Genomic DNA, 18,854 nt, shown 5'->3' with positions numbered 1-18,854 from the left:
TCTATACAAAAATGCTTATTTCTAGGTGTCTGAATTAGGAGTGATTTTGATTGTCTTATTTGCTTGCCTATATTTTTAAAATACTCTGCAATGAAGACTTTGTTAATCCTATAATCAAAACAAGGGGGGAAATGTACAAGATGCTTATTTGAATCCAAGGTGCTGGTATTCTGAGGTGGGGAAAAGAAGTAAAAAGCATGCTATCCTATGAAGGGGGAAACCACAGGGCAGATATTTTGCAGTTGCCTTGGTGTGACCTTTCTTACCCTGGTCTCCATATGCTGTTTTATAACTTCCTGAACCAGAACATCAGCCAGTGTTTTGAAGTCAACTGCAAACTTCTTGTTCTTTTCTCCCTCTTTCTTTTCTTCTATCAGCAGCTGGAAGAGAGCTTCCTGCTGCCTGCATGCCCGGGCGATGTTGGCAGCTTTCTCAGAGACACAGAGCAGCGCCTGGAGAATATCTGACATTTCTGAACCTTGCTTTTCAGCTGTAACTTCTGGTGGAATCTGCACCCACCCTCTGGGCTGTCAGCTGGTAGAGAACAAGAATGTGAAAGAGAAAGCAGTTCAGAGAGTGATGTCAGTACTAACAACCCATTTGGCAGTCAATCAGGTCAGCCCGGCTGAGCAGCTAGTACACATTATATTCACATCCTCAGTGTGGAAGCAAGATTATAGATATAATCTAAAATTTGAAACTTAAAAAAAATTACTTAAAATAATATTAGCAGTTAAAAAAATACATTCCACAAAAACTGATTTAGTGAAAGAAATTCTTTGAATGGGATTCTTCATTATATTTATAAATCTCTAGACAGACAAGCAGTGGGCACACAGCACAATGTTAAAAGACAAATGTTTGAAACAACCTTAGAATTGTCTTATAAGCTAATTTCATGAGAGCATTGAAATAGTGCTCTTTCTTTCACCCTGTGGGGGTGGAGGGAGGAAGAATGGAAAAGGATTTATTCTATCAGTTCCGGGACAACTTTCTAGAAGTACTAAATACCATACCAGCAAGTACTGTTTCCTGCCAGCGACTGCAGCCACTCTTGAGTTATGCAGCCCAAGTCAATCTCCCAGCCAATTTTTTTTTTTTTTGTATTTTGTGTTTTTTAATTGAAAAAGATTCCATTTATCCATGCTACTCTTCTACTGAGTAAGTCAAATGTTTGAATAATAAAATGGAAGTAAAACATGTAACATGCTGGGACTTGAAAAGTTCTGGCTTCTAGGAGTGATATGCTACTCATACCTTGATATACCTGTTGGATCCATCTTGCAATTTGGAGGGAAATACTTCTCATTTTTTTAATAGTAGCTACGTTTTAGTAAAAGCTTTAATAATATCTATCTCATTAGCGTGAGAATTATTGTGAGGATTCAGCAGCCCTGTTTCACACTCAAGGAAATTGAAGCTTGGAGAGGTTAAGTAACTTCTTCAGGATTACACAAGATTCAACGACAGGCTTGGAAGCAGCCTTACATAGAAGCCGCCCTTTACTATCATAATAGTTTCCTTCAACAAAAACGTTTCCTCAGTGGCCTCTGGGAAGCTGGGAATTAATACAACAATGAAAATGTCAATATAAATGAGCTAATTGTGAATTTGACATGGTTTGTCTCAAACAGGTTAGCTAAAAAAATATGCTGCATTCTTATTAAGATTATGGGCCAACCACCATAAGAAACTATGTCTAACCTCAACAGTAATAAAAGAAAAGTGAATAAAAACAATAAAGCATCCTCTTTCACTTTGATAGTCAAAGCTGTTTTCAAAGTTAACATTCATTCTTGGAGAAATTGTGGTCAAACAGGCACTCACACTGCTAATGGGCATGTAAACTTGTATATTTTCAGAGGGCAATTTGGCAAAACATTATCAACCTATAGATGTCACTACCTTTTAGCTAATAACTCTAGTCTTTCCTTCATCTGTGTTAAGGAAATCAGAGTTGAGTTCACATATTTCTGTACAAGGAAGATTAATGTTATTTACAGTAGCAAAAAGTTGAAAATAATCTTAACATTGGTAAAACAGAGTAATATGCAGTCATTAAAATCTTGTTTTTGAAGAATATTTAATAAGGAAATATATTAATGCTATAATTTTAAGTGGAACAATAAATGATTATAGACATAGTAGGATAGTATGTTACATATATAAGTATGTATATATAGAGTAGGGGAGAGAGAGACAGACACAGAGATTTTAATTCAAAGAGTAGCAGGCAGTGCTTTAATGGTAATTATCACTGAGTAGTAGAATTGTAGATGACTTATTTCTTCATTATTCTTTCCAAATCTTGTACATTAAATATAAAGCGCTTTTATAATAAGAAATTACATTTTAAAATATTGGGGCAATTAAGTATGAAAGTAAAAGAATTCCTCAATTCCTGGAGGCAACTGTTCAAACAACAGGATGAGTCTCCTGATTTTAGCTTGCCATTATACTTTCTCCAGCCATTCTAGTGAACCCAGCACTTCTTTGTTTTTTTACCTTCTCCCAGGGTCTAGAATCTCTGGAGTGGGGCCCCAGAATCTCCATTTTTAACGAGCATCCTGGGTGTCTCCATAAATACTGAAACAATATTTACTTCTCTCAGGCCTACATATTCTTTATTCATGCTGGAAACTACAGGGGTGGCAGGAATCTTGGTGGAACCATGTAGGTACAATGATTTTGTTATCAGTTATCCATGTGCAGATAGGCCAAAGTTAAAATAATAATAGCTAACATTTATCAGGTGCTTACTATTTGCACAGACATCTTTCTTAAGCCTTTATACATATTAACTCATTATTCAATCCTCACACAATCCTAAGAAGTAAGTCCTATTATTATCTCCATTTTACAGATGAAGAAACCAAGACACAAGGAGATTAAGTAATTTGCCCAAAATCACAGAACTAGCAAGGGACAGGGCCAAGATTCAAGCCCAGGCAACCTGGCACTGAAACCCACACTCCTAATCAGTACTCTAACCAATGAAATTTGTCATAAGTTGTTGGCTCTTAATTAAGGGTTAAAAAAAAAAGATCAAGTTACTGGATAAATAGCTGCAAGCACATTATAAAGCAAAAAGAAAGCATTATACGCCTGGCTGATAGCTGTCACTAATTTGACCATTAAAAATCACCATTCAATTGACACCTGACTTTCCCTTCTTTTCTCCATAAAACTTTCCCCAGTTTATCCTTAGCCTCACAGTAAACCACTCTGCTGAATGGTAAAAGCTCTTCTATCATGTTCCAATGATGTCTCTGTTAATTGGTGGTCATGGGTAGAACTCAGCTCATGCCTAATATCTATTTTCTCTCCTAATCTTAGCAAAAGTTAGCAAAACCTATTGTTTTGTCTTTTGTTTTCTGGCCAAATAATGAAAATGGGATAGGGTTCTTTCCCGTATTTATTTATGCATTTAATTTTATTTATAATTTAATTTAAATTATTTATTTAATTCTAAAATTTTATTTAAACATTTATTTATACATTTAATTCTATGAGGGAATCTTTCCAACTAGGAGCTGCTCCCTTTATCAGCCAAATCATTAATGATGCAGTGAGCATTGAAATAATGACAACCTATTTCAAGTCATATTTAAACAAAACAAGTTTAAAGAAATTACATAATATATTCCTCACCATTTAGGGAACAGTGTCCAGTTGTTTGGTCAAGCTCTGGCCTGCTTGTTACTGTAAGGGTATTTCATAGAGGGGATTTGCATCTATAATCAGTTTGTAGATTCTATAATCAGATAATCTATATACAATGTATGTAGAATCTATAATCAGATTGTAGGTTGCATCTATAATCAGTTGATTGCATTTACAGTCAACAAAGGAGATTGTCTTAAGCAATGTGGTGAGTCTCTTCATCTAACCAGTTGGTGTTAGAGTTCTCTAGGCAAACAGAATCAAAGAGAGATATCTATAAATATAAGATTTATAAAAGTGTCTCATGCAACTGGAAGGATGCACGAGTCCAAATTCCATAGGGCAGGCAGCAAACTGGCAACCCCAATGAAGATGTTCGATGAACTCCTCAGGCAGTGAACTAGCAACTTCGACGAACACATTCAATGAACTCCTCAGGAAACGCTTTGCTGGTCAGCCAAAGAAGTACTGCAGGTCCTCTATCTGTCTCACTTAAAATTCAACTGATTGGATTAAATCTAGCTGACTGCATTCTCTCATTGTGGAAGACATGCCCTTTGTTGACGTCAACAGTCATGGCTGTAGCCAACTGACTGATGATTTAATAAACCAGCCTTCTGGTTTATTAAGCAGCCACAAATGTCCTGCAGCAACAATTAGGCCAGTGCTTGCTTGACCAGACACCTGGGTACAATCACCTAGCCAAGTTGACACATGAACCTAACCATCACAGTTGGAGGTCTTAAAAGCCAGAACTGAGGATTTCAGAGGGCTGAAGAATTTCTGCCTCAATTTCAGCATTGGCTTTTGCCAGAATTTCCAGCCAGCCAGCTTCCCCTGGGGAATTTGGACTAAGGACTTTACCATCACTTTTTTCATAGGTTCTAACTTGTAGCCTGCCCTACAGAGTTCAGACTTGCCAGCATCTAAAGTCACATGAACCAATTCCTTATATATATATATATACATATAATATATACTAATCCTTATTTTATATATATATATATATATTTTTTTTTTTAACCTGGAAACCCAAACTTCTCTACAAAGACAAAAACTCAAATTTACTTTCTGACCACTCTACCATCTTATCAGATCATCAGAGGTTTGAAAATCATTTAAGAATAATTTGTATATATTTCAGATGTGATAAACAGTATAGTGAGAAAGACACTGGCTTTGGAGTCAGGTAGACCTAGGTTCAAAAGCTGACTCTGCTACTAGCTAGCTGTGAGGCATCGAGTAATTTACCTTATCTGAGCCTCTCTCCTCATCTGTAATATGAAGATCATACTTACCTTGAAGGGACATTGTAATGATCAAACAAGATATTTCTGGGAAAGGACCCAGCACGGAGCCTTGCATATCACAGACAATAAGTGAGAGCTATTACTGATCAATAAAACTTCACAGAAATCACGGTCATGTGTTCTTACCTGAGAAAATAAGAGGTTGCCAACTTTATATAGGTTGCTGAAAATTTTTCTGAAAATTTCCTAGCCCATTAAATCCATAAGCCTGGGAACTACTTGTAATTCTCTGAATGACACAGAATAAAGTTCCTTATGCAGGTCTGATCTGATTGCTTCAGTTTCTGGGCATCTGGGTGGAAATTTTGGCTACTAGAGGATATGAGAGTACTCTGGCTTCATGGCAGACGATCTCTAGATGGCTTGAGAGGGCCATTATTCTGCCTAGAGAGATCTCTTGTAAGGACATCTTGTGGGGATTTTATGGCGAGGTAGTCTGTGTTGTGTAGAGGGTTTGGCCATGTGCTTGTGGTGTTGTCCAGTGACAGAAGTGTGATGACACAGATAACGGCTTCAACAAAACTGAATTGCTCTCTAGCGAATAGGTAAGTGAGTCAAATCATTTCTGTTGACATTCCCTTCTTCCTGCAGATAATCCGTTACTTCTACAAAGCCCACATTTTTGCCCATTTTACATTGACCCCACTCTCCACCCCCTCCATTCATATCATGAATTCCATCTTTCATGCAACCTTTGAGGAATGGCAATTTGAAGCTATTATGCCGTGGCCTTGCCTGAAAGCTACTGCTTTTTGCATAAAGGGCTTGGCTTGCATGAAGTCCGGGGTATTTTATAAGGTGTTTGTGCTGACCTCTCTCAAGGGAGCTGCTGGCCAGGAGTCTCCCCTGGTGGGCACTTGCTCATGCTGAGGAGGTGGCCAAGGCTCCATTTAGCTTGCATGGCTGTTGAAAGGGAAACATAGATCTCTTTCTTCCTCCCCTTTGCACCATACTTAGGACTGTTCCAGTAATAGTTTGGAGGCTGCCTGATCATCCACCATGGCCCTGGCAGAAGGGACATGGAAGGAGAAGTGGACCCACACAAAGCTGGAGGAGGGGTTCTCAATTTGCTCAGCTCCTGGGGCAACCAGGGATGCTAACATATACCTTGCTAGCAGCGGCCTCCCCTGATACTCCTATGAGATGCTCATCTGCCCACCTGGTTATCTTGGCCAGAGGGAAACTACTACAAGGATCACTAGGGATTTGTAATACTACCTCTTAGCTCAGTGGAAACGAAATTGTCCTTCCAGTGTATTAACAGTGTTCAAGGGCAAGAAACTTGAACAGGTACTTCATAAAAGAGGATATCCTAATTGCCAATAAACACATGGAAAGATACTCTACTTCATTAGTAACCAGCAAAATGCAACTTCAAATCACAACACGATATTATTCCACATCCAGTGGAATAGCGAAAATTTTAAAAACTGGAAATGTCAAGTTTTGGTGAGGATATGGAGCAATGGAAACTCTTACACACGGCTGGTGTAAGTGAAAGTTGGTGTAACTACTTTGGAAAAATAAGGTTGAATATAAGCATAAGCAGTGATCCAGCAATTTCACTTGTATACATAGACTCAACAGAAATTCATGCACATATGCAGTATGCAACATGTACAATGATGTTTATGAGCAGCATTATTTGTAATATCCTAACACTGGAAATAACCCAAATAGCCATCAATAATTAAATTGAATGACTTGTAGCATATTCACACAACAAAATACTACACAACAGAGGAAATGAATGAACTTCTACTACAGGCAGTAGCATGGCTTTATCTCACAAAAACATACTGCTGAGTGAAAGAAGTCAGACACCCAGAATACGTACTGTGCAGTTTAATTTCTATGAAGTTGAAAAACAGGCAAAACTAACTTATGGTGTTAGAAGTCATAAGAGCGGGTACCTTTGAGGAAGGAGAGGGCATTGATGGGGGGCATGTGGGAGGCTTTGGGGAGGCTTTTAGGTGCTGGTAATGTTCTTGATCTGAGTGATGGTTACATGAGTGGATTAACTTCGTGCAAATTCATCAAGCTGTACACTTAGGATTTGCATACTTTTTTGCATTTCTATTTCATTAAAAGTTTTTTTGTAAAAAAATGCAAGGGGGTGTGCAGAGAATCAGTATTGGCTCCTCCAGGACCTGACCTCTCCTTCATCTTAGGCACCTGGGCCATGGGATCATGGAGGCAGGCAAAGTCTCCATCCCAGCTCTCTGTTGTACAGTACATTCGTTTACTTGTCTATGCTCTGTCTGGCACAAGACTTAAATGTGTGTGGTTTTGTTATGACTCTTAGTGCATACCTCAGAGGTGTTCAATAAATGTTGGCTGATGAATTTCCTCTTAGCTTTGTAAATAAAGAATTCATCCTTGTCATGCTGTTTATTGTACTTGGATTTTATCAGCATTATCCAGGTGTCTTCAGGCACACGAGCCCTTATTTATTTACATAAAAGTCTACATATATTCTATATTCATTTACATTTCAAGCCAAAGCTGTATCTGGATGACTAGCAACTGAATGGCATTTTCTGAGCACCAAATGAGAATCTGTTATACTCACTCATCTAGAGGTGACCTATCCTTGACAAGATTAATTTAGTCCATTAAATTACCAAAAATAGGAAGTTAAATTTGGTTATGTTAGAAAAGACCTCAAGTATGGGGACATGTAAAGCCACCTATTTAACCTTAACATTTCTCCCTCTCTCTTCCCTAACCTTTAAATAGTGTTGACATACCATGCTTGCCTTTCTAAGCAGTTCAGTGTACTTCACCCTAGCTCTTTTGAGGTTACCAACCGACCACATTAGCCTGCAGTTTTGCTCTTTGGCCACAGAGATGTCCCTTATTCTCAAATACTGTTTGAGTAGTTTGTAAATGGGAGCTTGTGCTATAGCAGTGTTTTCCAAATATGTTAGATCAAGAATTAATTGGGACATGTTAAAAATACAGATTTTTGGACTTTTCTCTGGAGATCCTGATTCAGTAGACCTGGAGTGAGGACAGGGAATGTTCCCCAGATGATTTTTACCTGGCAATTTATGGAAACACCACAAGCAAAGGTCAACTTTGTCCCTCAGTGGTTACTTAGAAGAACAGGGAAACCCATTGGTATTATAACTGTTGGGATGTCAACTTACATTGCCTTTTTCATAACAAAAAATACAAGTTGATCTGCATAATAAGTATTCCACATTAGCATACTAATAGGATAAATGGATTTCAAAGATTTCCCAAAACTCATTTGAAAATTATGAAAAAATAGTCCATTTAGAAATACTTTTAAATTTGATAGTGACCTTTGCCATTCTCTTTTCCATTTCTAGAAACTTTTCATTAAATAGAAACTTTATTCATTTAGATATTTTTTTATCTGCTGTTTTCCAACTTTCTACTTAAACTTTTGTATGTTAAGAGATGTTTTTAGAACAACTATGGTTTCACAAAAGAAACCTGAAATCTGATGGAATATTAAAAATAAAGGCAGATTCAAGTGTAACTATCTTAACTGCAGGAAAGAAGAAATATAAAAAATATCAGTGTAGTGCATAATTCAAAGTAAAAAAAAGACAAAAGATGTACAGCTTATAGAATCTTTTCTAGTAGAATATTATTTACAGTTTTGAAAACTGTCAATCAGAATCTAGAGTCTTATTAATCCTAAAGTCCATTTTGAATATTTCTTTTTGAATGTGACATGTTTCAGTCATTAAGGAAGACTTCCAGGCCAATTTATCTTTTCTTCTGAACTTTTGCAACACTTACTGCATAGGCATCAATTCATTTAACATTTGCCTTTTTTCATACATGTGGCCCTGTGGGTATGTGGTAGAATGAGCCCTTGTTTAGGCCACCGGAGAGCTGGTTATTAGGTTCTGTTTTGTCATTAGCCAACCAGGTGTGTAACCTTGGCCAAATGACTTAAGCTCTCACAGACTTGTTTCCCTTGTTTTTGTAAAAATAAAAAATGAAAAGAGAGGGCAGAGAGCGGTTGAATGGGATGATTTCTGTAGTCTGTCCCAGTTCAAAACTTCCCTATTTTGTTACATCTACTTTCCCTATAAGACAGATTGCAGAATGTGTGAAAATTAGATTGAAATAAGGGCACTAGGCTTATTATTATCAACTTGTTATGAAGTTGATTTTGCACAGCAAGCACACTAGTTTTTAATATTTTTAGATTGTATGTTTATATATAGTGGTTTGGGTGTAGATTGAGGGGTTAATGGACATTATGGCCTAAAGCTGCTACAAAGCCATGCCTTGGGGCACCATGGTTATCTCTCCAAAAGGCTGTAAATTCCTTTAGAGCAAGATACACATTTTTTGCATTTCCCCTTGAAACACAGTGGGAGTTCTATAAGTTAATTGACTGATTTTCATTCCATTAGCGATAAACATGCTTAAAAGGATTTTCTTGCACTGAAATCAATCTGTAAAGGATTATTCATTATGCAAATTTTAGGATTATAATTGTTAGAAAACAATATGATGTAGATCTAAAACCATATTTGAAGGAGCTCTTTACAGAGGTTTCTGGAAGATGGTTATTAATGTTTATTTCTGCAATAATAAATAAATTACACAATGTAAAATATATTTCCTGAATGTTATAGTAAGAAAGCAGAGTCATAGGTCATGTTATGTGTTATTTTGACAGATTAGGCCTAGCACAAATCTCTTAGCATTCTATTTAATTCCACTTTGTAGAAGTAAATGTTGATTTTTTATAAATATTTACAAAATGTTGAAAAAAAGAAAATACAGAATACTGGATGTGACATTTGCCTTAAAAGGACATGAGCTGATAAATATGTATAGTACATTTTATTGGAAAAGTTCAAAGTACTGAAACAGATATAAATGGCTCATTAAGCTAGACCAATATATAAATATACTAAATGCTCTTGCACTCTTGCTGATCCTGCAACCACAGATCAATGTCTCAGCTGGGTTAATATTTATCTTCTTGATTTGATTTATATTCCCCATTCTTTGCTATTAAAAGATTTACAATTAGCCATATAGGCCTTTCATTATTCCAGATCAAACTGGGATTATATGGGGATTCTTGCAAATTCCTAGGAATTAAGTAGGGAAGGGAAGGGAATAAACTGGGACACTTTCCATTCAGTTAATTCACCTTGATTGAATTCTTCTGTACAGTGTTAATACTCCATTTTGTTAATTTATTTTTATACATAACTGCCCATGTTTTTTGCTCAGTTTTTCTTTTTCAGATGGGGTTGGGAAATCATTTTAATAAAAGCTTTAAAGAAGTTACTCAAATTTGAATGCTTGTCTTTTCTATATTTAATGAAGAGCACAGAGGATGTTACATGAAAGAGAAATTATCAGACACAATATTTTCCTGTGAAATACTACTTGTCACAGTAATCTGCTTAAACATCCACTAATAAAATGATCTATAACATTAAATAACTTGAATTATCATTGCATACCACATAGGAGACTAAGAGTTCACCAGCTGAAGGCTTGACTAGAAAAAGATATAAAAGTTTCAGGTTTCCTAAATGGGTGGAATCATCATATTAGGGAAACCATAGCTTCCAATTAAGAACATTTTATATACAGGAATCTTGGTAAGTTATTTCAGCCAGTCATTCAAGGACCAGTTATTCCCCACCTGTTTCCCAAACCTGCCTATTTTTTTACTGCCACCTTTTTTTTTTTTTTTTTTTAAAGCATTGTAAAGTATCTTTTTTCCCTTACAAATTCTGATTCAAGAAGTCCCAATTTGCAAACTGGGAATCTTTTTAACACTACCCCGTACCCCCTAGCTAAGTTTCATAATCAGGAGAGTTTGGAAAACACTATTCTATACTAATCATGGGAGATGGAAAACAAAGTTTTACCTAAAATCTAAACCAAGCAAAACATTAGTATAGAGGGTTTTATTAGCTTCATCACAAGACTCAAAGTATTTTAGCAAGGACATTTATAAGGGCTCATATCTAGAAACGTTCTCATGTACAGCATCTCACCTTTTAATAAAGGAAAAAGACTTTTGTTTTTACTTAATCACTTTATATAATGTAATTATATTTCAGGCAGTTCTTAAGATGAAGTAGAATAAGATACATTTTCTAGTTGTTACAGACAGAAATAAAAAGTGGAAATACATATGTAATGTATTATCTACATAACTTTTGTTTCGTAGGCCTTATAATCAAAAAAGAAATTACCTTTTCATTTTTTTCAGGTCTTCCCCAAGTATAGCTATAATTTAAATCTGTAATAAGATATTTCACATTAAATGGCATGAATTCAAGCTGCAAAATCCAAGCTTTTTGGTTTAGTCCAAAAGCTTGAAAAGAAATGATAGCTTATTCTAAGCAAAAAGTGTAACTTTTTGCAACTTACATAATCCTCTTTCTTCATGACTAAAAACTAACTTCAAAAGTTGTAAAAAATTAACATTTAAAAATAGAGTAGGTGCTAAGTAAAAATGCATCAAAAAACAAAACAAAACACACCACACCAATCCTTTCATAGGTAAAAATGAGGTCATTTAGATAATTCATCAGTCAACAGTTCAATGGATTGTTTTCATCATTAGACTATTATAATCTGGCTGAGCAGAGCTGATTCCCTATTAACGGCTTTAATTTCAAAGCTAAGAATCAAACAGAAAGGGCCAAAGGATGTTTTACTCAACATATGGGATGCACTTAACGTGGTCTTGCCATACAGCCTTAATCCACTGTTCTTTTGAAGTGACTACCATTCACAATGGGCAAATTCTGCTAATTCAACGGCTTAAAGTTAGCTTTAAAACCGGAAATCTCCAAAACAGACACCTTGATTGTTTGTGTTTTTCATGGATGTATGCTTTCTAGAGATTTTCTTCCATGCTCTTTGTGTTAACAGTACACATAATTTGGCCAAAGCTATGTTAAGTATCTTTTTCCACGTACCACTTTATCCATGCCAACTAACTGCATGTCTCACAAAATTGCATTTCAAAATGCAGTCAATTAAAAGCAAGGAGGTAAAGACTTCTAAATATAGTCCCATCATGCCTATTTTACAGCATCTATGGGTCACTAGCGACAGCCAGCAGCTCATAGGCACTTCTGAGCATCTCTCAGAGCAATCCCCGCGGCCAAGGGGCACTGACAATTACGCTACCTACCTGTTGAACCAGGGCCCCTGCTCTCGACAACAGTCAGATCGGCTTCTTCGACCTAGAAATGTTAATGATAGAATAAAAAAGAAAAAGTTGTTTCCTACTCTCTCTTCTAGCCGCCCATTTCTTTGGGATCATTTCTGCAGAGCCCAGGAAGCCGCAGGACCGGAGAGCTCCTCCGCACCGCTCGTTGCAGCAGCCACGCCGCTGCGGGGAGGGCCGGGCCGGTGGCAGCCTCGCTGCAGAGGACGGAGGTCATCACAGGCCGAGGTGAAGCGGTTAGGAGCCCTCCCGGACCACATTTACTTACCTACTCTTCCGGAGAGGCAATGAGGTACGCGCTGCTCACCCAGGCGGGTGACCCAGTTCCGAGGAGGAGGGAGGTAGTGGGGGGTGGGGAGGTGGCGCGTAAAGAGGAAAACGTATTACCTAAGCCGGGGATGCGGAGGAGCGGAGTGGAGAGGAAGGCTGCAGCCTTTCCCTTAAGAAACGGAAGAGGCGGAGGAGGAGAGAGGGAGGAGGAGGAAAAAGCAGCGGAGGAGGAGGAGGTTGGAGCGTGGGAGGCTAGAAAAGGGGTGCCGGGCGTCTTGCCGCGGCTCAGCCGGAGGGCCAGGGGCGGGGAGGACGACAGAGGTCATCAGAGGGTGAGGCGAAGCCAAGTGCGCCGCGCAGCCTCGCTGGGCCCTAGTTCGCAGCCTTTAGCATCCGCCAGGCCGGCGCCCCCTCGTCTCCCCCAGGCCCGCGGCGAGGAAGAGCGCGGTGGCGCCTCGAGGCCGCCAGGGTTGGCTAGGGCATCCCACGCCTGCTGGAGCCAGGAGACTGCGACGTCACAAATGGAGCGTGATGACTCAGAGGGGAGTGCCAGGAAGAAAAGGGCTCCAGGGTTACCTAATCCACTGTTTCTGGGTTTTTTTATTATTATTATTATTTGTAGCTGCTCTCAAATTCACTTTTTAAAATCCTCCTCTCACTTCTTCCAGACTCTTTTTGGGGATTAAGGGTTTGACACACAAGTTGGCAGTTGCAAAAATGGACTTCTTCCCAGAGGGAATCGGGTCCCATTGTTCTAATAGAATGACGAATGTTGGATGGTCTTCAAACCGTAACAGTGTCTTCTGGGTGCTTGCCTTACAGAGTATGGGTCTAGGGCCACGTTGACCGGAAGCACTTCATGGGTAGGGAATTCCTCTTTCTTCAATCCTTTAAACTGTGGTAGTCAATGTAAATTACGGGTAGTTTTGAGTGGTAGGTGGCCATAGGATGGGAGCGTTTTTTGTGAGTGCACTGGGCCTTCTAAAGCAGTGTTTTCACACCCTTTCACTTCTTGCCACCCAAAGTAATGCCTGGAAGGCCAGATGTTGGGGCAAATAGAAGAGGCTACTCTAGCAGGAGGTGAATGGGCTCTCCCACCTGGAGGGCAGAGGAGACCAGCCTCCACACACCTGTAATCCATTCCATGACATATAATTGGGAAGCTCTTTTTAAAGTTCTGGTGAGCAGATTTTATTATCTACATTTTCCTTAAAACATTCAAGATTGTTTCCCTGAGTAATCAACACTTGGTCTTCAGAGGAGCGAAAAGCCATCAAGAGGAGGAGGCCTGGCACAATAGTCTTGAGTTATACTCCAGGGAATGGCATTTAAAATTTTACGTGTCCCAAACTGACTCATCTTTCTGCTCCTGTGGTCCCTAACTTGAGACTCAACTTCTTCCCCACTTCCACTCACCAAGTCCTGTTGATTCTGCCTTCTTTCTCAGGTACATCTTTAGGTCCACCCCTTCTTTCCAACCCCATTGCTGCTGTTTATTAGTTTCATAAAAGCATCTATGGTGGCAAAATCAAGAAATAGTTTAAGCATGATATTCAGAAGTAAGGAGGCAAACACTAGAAGAACTAATTGCAAGCTGAACGAGGTTGCTTCTGGGAGGAGGAATTTGGGGAGTGGAAAAGCAGAGCAGGAAATGGCTGTTTTTGTGAAGTTTATTCTTTAATATGAATCTAGTCCATTATCTGCTTTGCTACTACGGAGATCATCTATGTCAAATATCACAATAGGTTTCTTGTTTGCTTAAAGCCTTCATTGGTTCCCAATCTCTGATAGTATAAAAAGCAAGCCCCTGAGCACAGCATTCAAGGCCCATCTCTCCCTCCTGATTGTCAACCCTGCCACTCACACCTTAGACCCTATCTTGCTGTGCACATCTAGTTTCCTAAATGCACCAACTGGTTTCATACCTTTGTACCTCAATATAGGTTATTGCTTTTGCCTGGAGTATTGATGCTTTATGTATTTTATAGCAGTTAATTCTTCTATCAACCCTATAGTAGGTATTGCTGTTACCTCCATTTTATAAAAAAGAAAACTGAGACATAGAGAGGTTAAGTAATTTACTCAGATATAGTCAGTTGTAAGGCCAATTTTGAACCCAGCAATCTGACTCCAGCAATCACATTTCCTATTCATCCTTTTAAAACCTTCCTCAGACACTACTTTTAAGCAAGATTAAAAGATTTAGATTAAAAAGTCAAAAAAGTACAAGAAGAAAATATAGATGGATTACTTTAAATCTTAAAGTAAGCAGTCTTTCTAAATATGGAACAAAGGCAGAAATTACAAAGGAAATGTGGTAGATTTGACTATATTATTTCTTTCATCAAAAAACCCTTTAGGATAAAATTAACAAATGAAAAATATCAAAAAATTTGCAATATAAATGAAAGGTGAAAGTAATATTCTTATTGAATAAAGAGGTCTGACACACACATGCAAAATACCCCATTTAAAAATGGGCTAAAAACATAAACTGTCATGAAAGAAAAATACAAATGGCCAGAAATATTTTTTAGAGACGTGAAATTTTAAAACTATGATACACCATCAAGCTGACTGAGAAATAAAAGAATATTCAGAGCTAGTTATTTAGGGCAGTGACCATTGGTATAGGATGTGCGGCAAATGAACAAGGTTGTATTATTACTGAGAAGGGCATAAATTGGTTCAATCTTTTGAGGGAAATTTGGCAGAATGTAGTAAAGTCCTCAAAAATATTCACACCCTTTAATTAGCCCCCAAATTACATTTTTGGGAATTTATAATACAGAAATGCTTTATGATAGTGGTTGGCAATTTTTTTTCTGGAAAAGGCCAGAAAGTAAATATTTTAGGCTTTGCAGTCCACATATGTCTCAGTCACATATTCTTCGTGAGGGTGTGTGTGTGTGTTTTCTTTACAACCTTTACAAAGTGTAAAAGCCATTCTTGGCTTGAGGGCTGTAGAAAAATAGTCTCTGGGCTGAAATTGGCCCAAAAGCAAAAGCTTGCTAATCCAGCTTCATAATGTGTGCAAAGAGTAGACTACAGGAAGGTTCATTATAGGTCATTTGGTAACAGCCAAAAGTAGAATCCAAACTAAATGTCTGAGAATAGAAATTGGTTACAATTGGATACAAGGAAGCAAGATTTTTTAAAGTCGCAGACAGATATCTATTGTATGAAATGGTATTCATGACTTATTAAGCAGAAAAATGCAGTGTACAAAAGATTATCTGTGGTATTCCAAACACGACATAACCATATGTGTATATAAGCATAGGAAAAAAATCTGGAAAGATAATAAACACTCCGAGATGTTTATTGTGGTTTTTGGGGGTGGGAGGGGATTATAGATATAGATACTGTTTTTTTGGTGTGTGCGTATATGTGTGTTTTTCCTATAGTGAATGTATATTGCTTTTGTATTAAACAAACACACAAGAACTTTGGGGGTCAAAAAGCACTTCAACTGTTGTTTTGGTTTGCTAAAGCTGCCGGAATGCAATATACCAGAAATGGGTTGGCTTTTACAATGGAGATTTATTAACTTAAAATTTACACTTCTTAGGCCATGAGAATGTCCAACTCAAGGCATCAACAGGATGATACCTGGACTTTGAAGACAAGCTGCTGGCATCTGGGACACCTCTGTCATATGGGAAGGCACATGGCCAGCATCTGCTGGTCCTTCGCTCCGGGGTTTTGTTGCTTTCAGCTTCTAGTTTCAGTGACTTCTGTGAGTTTCTTTGGGTCCTCTCTTAGCTTCTCTGGGACATTTCTCTGTGAGCTTTTCTTAATTTCATCTCTTAGCTTCTCTGGGGCTTCTCTGAGCTCTTTGGGCTTTTTCTGTGTGTCCTTTATCCTCTTATAAAGGACTCCAGTAAGGGGATTAAGACCTACCTTGAGTGAGGTAGGTCACATCTCAGTTGAAATAACCTAATCAAAAGGTCCCACCTACAACAGGTCTGCACCCATAGGAATGGATTAAAAGAACATTGCTTTTTCTGGGGTACATAACAGCTTCAAACTACCACAGCTGTCAATTTGAGAAAATCTCTCCTAAAATCACTCCTCCAGCTGGAGTTGATTGCTCTCTCTCTTCTATGTTCCAACTTTTGTGCACTAGGGTATGTTTCTGGGTCTTCTATTTTGTTCCATTTATCCTTTTTTTTTTAGATGACTATGCCAGTGACATAGCTTTTAAGTGGCAACAGGTTGACTCCCAACCAAAATTCACTTTTTCAAAATACACTTACTGTTTATGCTTTTGATGCCATTTATTTACTGTTTTCAAGTGGCTTTTTTTCTGGCTATCAGAGTAATGCATCATGAAGAAGAGTTTGTGGGAGCAGAAAAACATGAAAAAGTCTGTAGAAGGAAACAAAACTCACCCTAATATCACTGTTAACATTTTGAAGTATAACTTTCTTCTCTCTGTGTGTATTATTTTTACAAATATGACTCAACACCATTGTTTTGTTTTTATCTGTCATTAAATATTCTTTAAAATATGATGTTAATACCACATTGGCAAGGCCTCTAAAAACAATAGTCAGTAGTAGCAGTGTCAGCAGAGAGCCTTCACAGCCTTTCTGGACTCAGTCATATCCTTTATTTAATCATATTAAATCAGCTCGTGGGTCTTAGTAAACTGACCTTGAAATCACCAATTGTTTTCCCATAGGTCAACATTGTGCTCCTGCCACTGCTATACCTCATCACTTGAATTCAACTGCTGGAAACTCAAAATTGGTTTTGACTAAAGGTTACAGGATTATAATGACTTTTGTAGCATTTGCCAACTATGTCTCTTCTGTTAGACATCCATATAAAGATGATTTGACCATAGGAAATTAGGTAGTTAACAATTTGGAGGAAATGAGGGTTACCCACAATAAGAGCTAGGTTTGCATTGATTTGTGACTCCTAGCACCATATTGCACAATCTTATTTTTGAGTTCCCTTTAAATCATTAACTAATGTAATAAATTTATACCTGCCTTAGAAAAGATTGAATAACTCTCATGAAAGCAAAGCATATTTATGTTTTTTTAAAGATTTGGGGGAGGAATCCTTAACAACTCCTTGAGTTTTGCTTAAGGTACAGTGCAAGGTTACTAGATTACATAAAGTAGAGGGAGTTGAATGTGATATTGGGGGCTGCAAAAAGCTGAGATATCAAAAGCAAAGAATATATTTCTAGAACATGTCATAGCAGATGTATCTATAGTCATTTCCCCGTGCGCAGGAATATGGGCTTCTCTCTTACATAGTTTCACTGGGCCTGAGTATTTATCTTTTAGTTTACCACACTCTGTACACACACACACACACACACACACAAACGGTGTATATATGTTAAATTTCATAAGATGGGAATGATCTTTTTTTCCAATACTTACCATTCCACAGAAGCGTTGCTTACTGAATTCCCAGATGTAAAAGACAGTAAGTTCCAAAGCCTTGAAGTATCTGGACCCTTAGGATCTGAGTTCCCTTATGGAATTAGAGCAAAATGTTCAGGAAGTGGACACTGGATTGCCTATCCCCTCTCTTCATCTGAACATTCCTTAGTAAACTGCCCAGCCCAGTCCCAGCTGATTAGGTGTTGAGTTCTTTGCTGTTAGGTACAAAGGTTATCCTCTGGGGTGAACATATTATCAATGAGTCATTTCCTTTAATTCTTAAACTTCCCTGAACATTTTTTTGTTTACTTGAGCTTTATCTGGAGATTCTAGAATCAATTGTGGGATTTCCTCTGACACAATTTAGTTTGTAAAATCTTTTTATTGCATATTATGTTGTCTAGAATATTTACATCCTGATTGCTTATTTCTCTTGCATATTTTGTTTTGGAATAAGTTTGCCTAGTTATATTTTTAGAACTGTAAACAATTCGGTAATTTTTTTTTTTTAGAGAAGTTGTGGGTTTACAGAAAAAAATCATGCATAAAATACGGGGTTCCCAAATACCACCCTATTTTTAACACCTTGCATTGGTGTGGTACATTTGTTACAACTGATGAAAGTACATTTTTATAATTGTACTATTGACTATAGTCCATGATTTAACTCAGGATAATCTATCTTTTGATATTTTGATCTTCTGATGTTTTTTGACAAGAATGAATGCAAAATTAATTTATTATGGAATAGTGCATTAAAAATCTTTTAACTCATAAGCATTCAAAAATAGAACTTTGAGTCTTATTTAAAATGTTTAATATACATAATCAAATTCTTTTCCTAAACCACACCCATTGTACCTCCACACCTCATATTACCAAATCATTCTGGTAAAAATGTAAGCCAACAGGAAACTGCAAGAAGAGACAAGAAGTGGATCCCACATCTACTGATAAAACTATGTTTTTAATCTGTCAGGTAACTTTCTTCTGTGAAAC

The 18,854-nt window shown here is 37.7% G+C and overlaps 1 protein-coding gene across 9 annotated transcripts in view; it reads right to left on the bottom strand.

Moving 5' to 3' along the window:
• INPP1 (inositol polyphosphate-1-phosphatase) overlaps positions 1-18,008 on the bottom strand; it is a 33,200-nt gene extending 15,192 nt beyond the window's left edge. The window contains exons 1-4 of one of the 9 annotated variants that reach the window (XM_037849765.1): positions 12,446-12,932; positions 12,142-12,193; positions 11,192-11,238; positions 267-534 (exon numbers count right to left, since the gene is read on the bottom strand). In XM_037849765.1, the coding sequence (XP_037705693.1) occupies positions 267-470 (204 nt within the window). In that variant the 5' untranslated portion in view covers positions 471-534; positions 11,192-11,238; positions 12,142-12,193; positions 12,446-12,932. Of the gene's footprint in view, positions 1-266; positions 3,557-3,651; positions 4,018-11,191; positions 11,239-12,141; positions 12,194-12,445; positions 12,933-17,852 lie in introns of those variants that run through there. The other 8 variants (XM_037849770.1, XM_037849764.1, XM_037849768.1 and 5 more) reach the window with 8 other exon arrangements.
• Between the last annotated feature and the right edge of the window lie 846 nt (positions 18,009-18,854).

The sequence above is a fragment of the Choloepus didactylus genome, chromosome 9 (assembly GCF_015220235.1).
Source record: "Choloepus didactylus isolate mChoDid1 chromosome 9, mChoDid1.pri, whole genome shotgun sequence".
Classification (NCBI taxonomy): Eukaryota; Metazoa; Chordata; class Mammalia; order Pilosa; family Megalonychidae; genus Choloepus; species Choloepus didactylus.
Note: the sequence above shows the minus strand (reverse complement) of the source record. Positions and strands in the feature narration are given on the sequence as shown.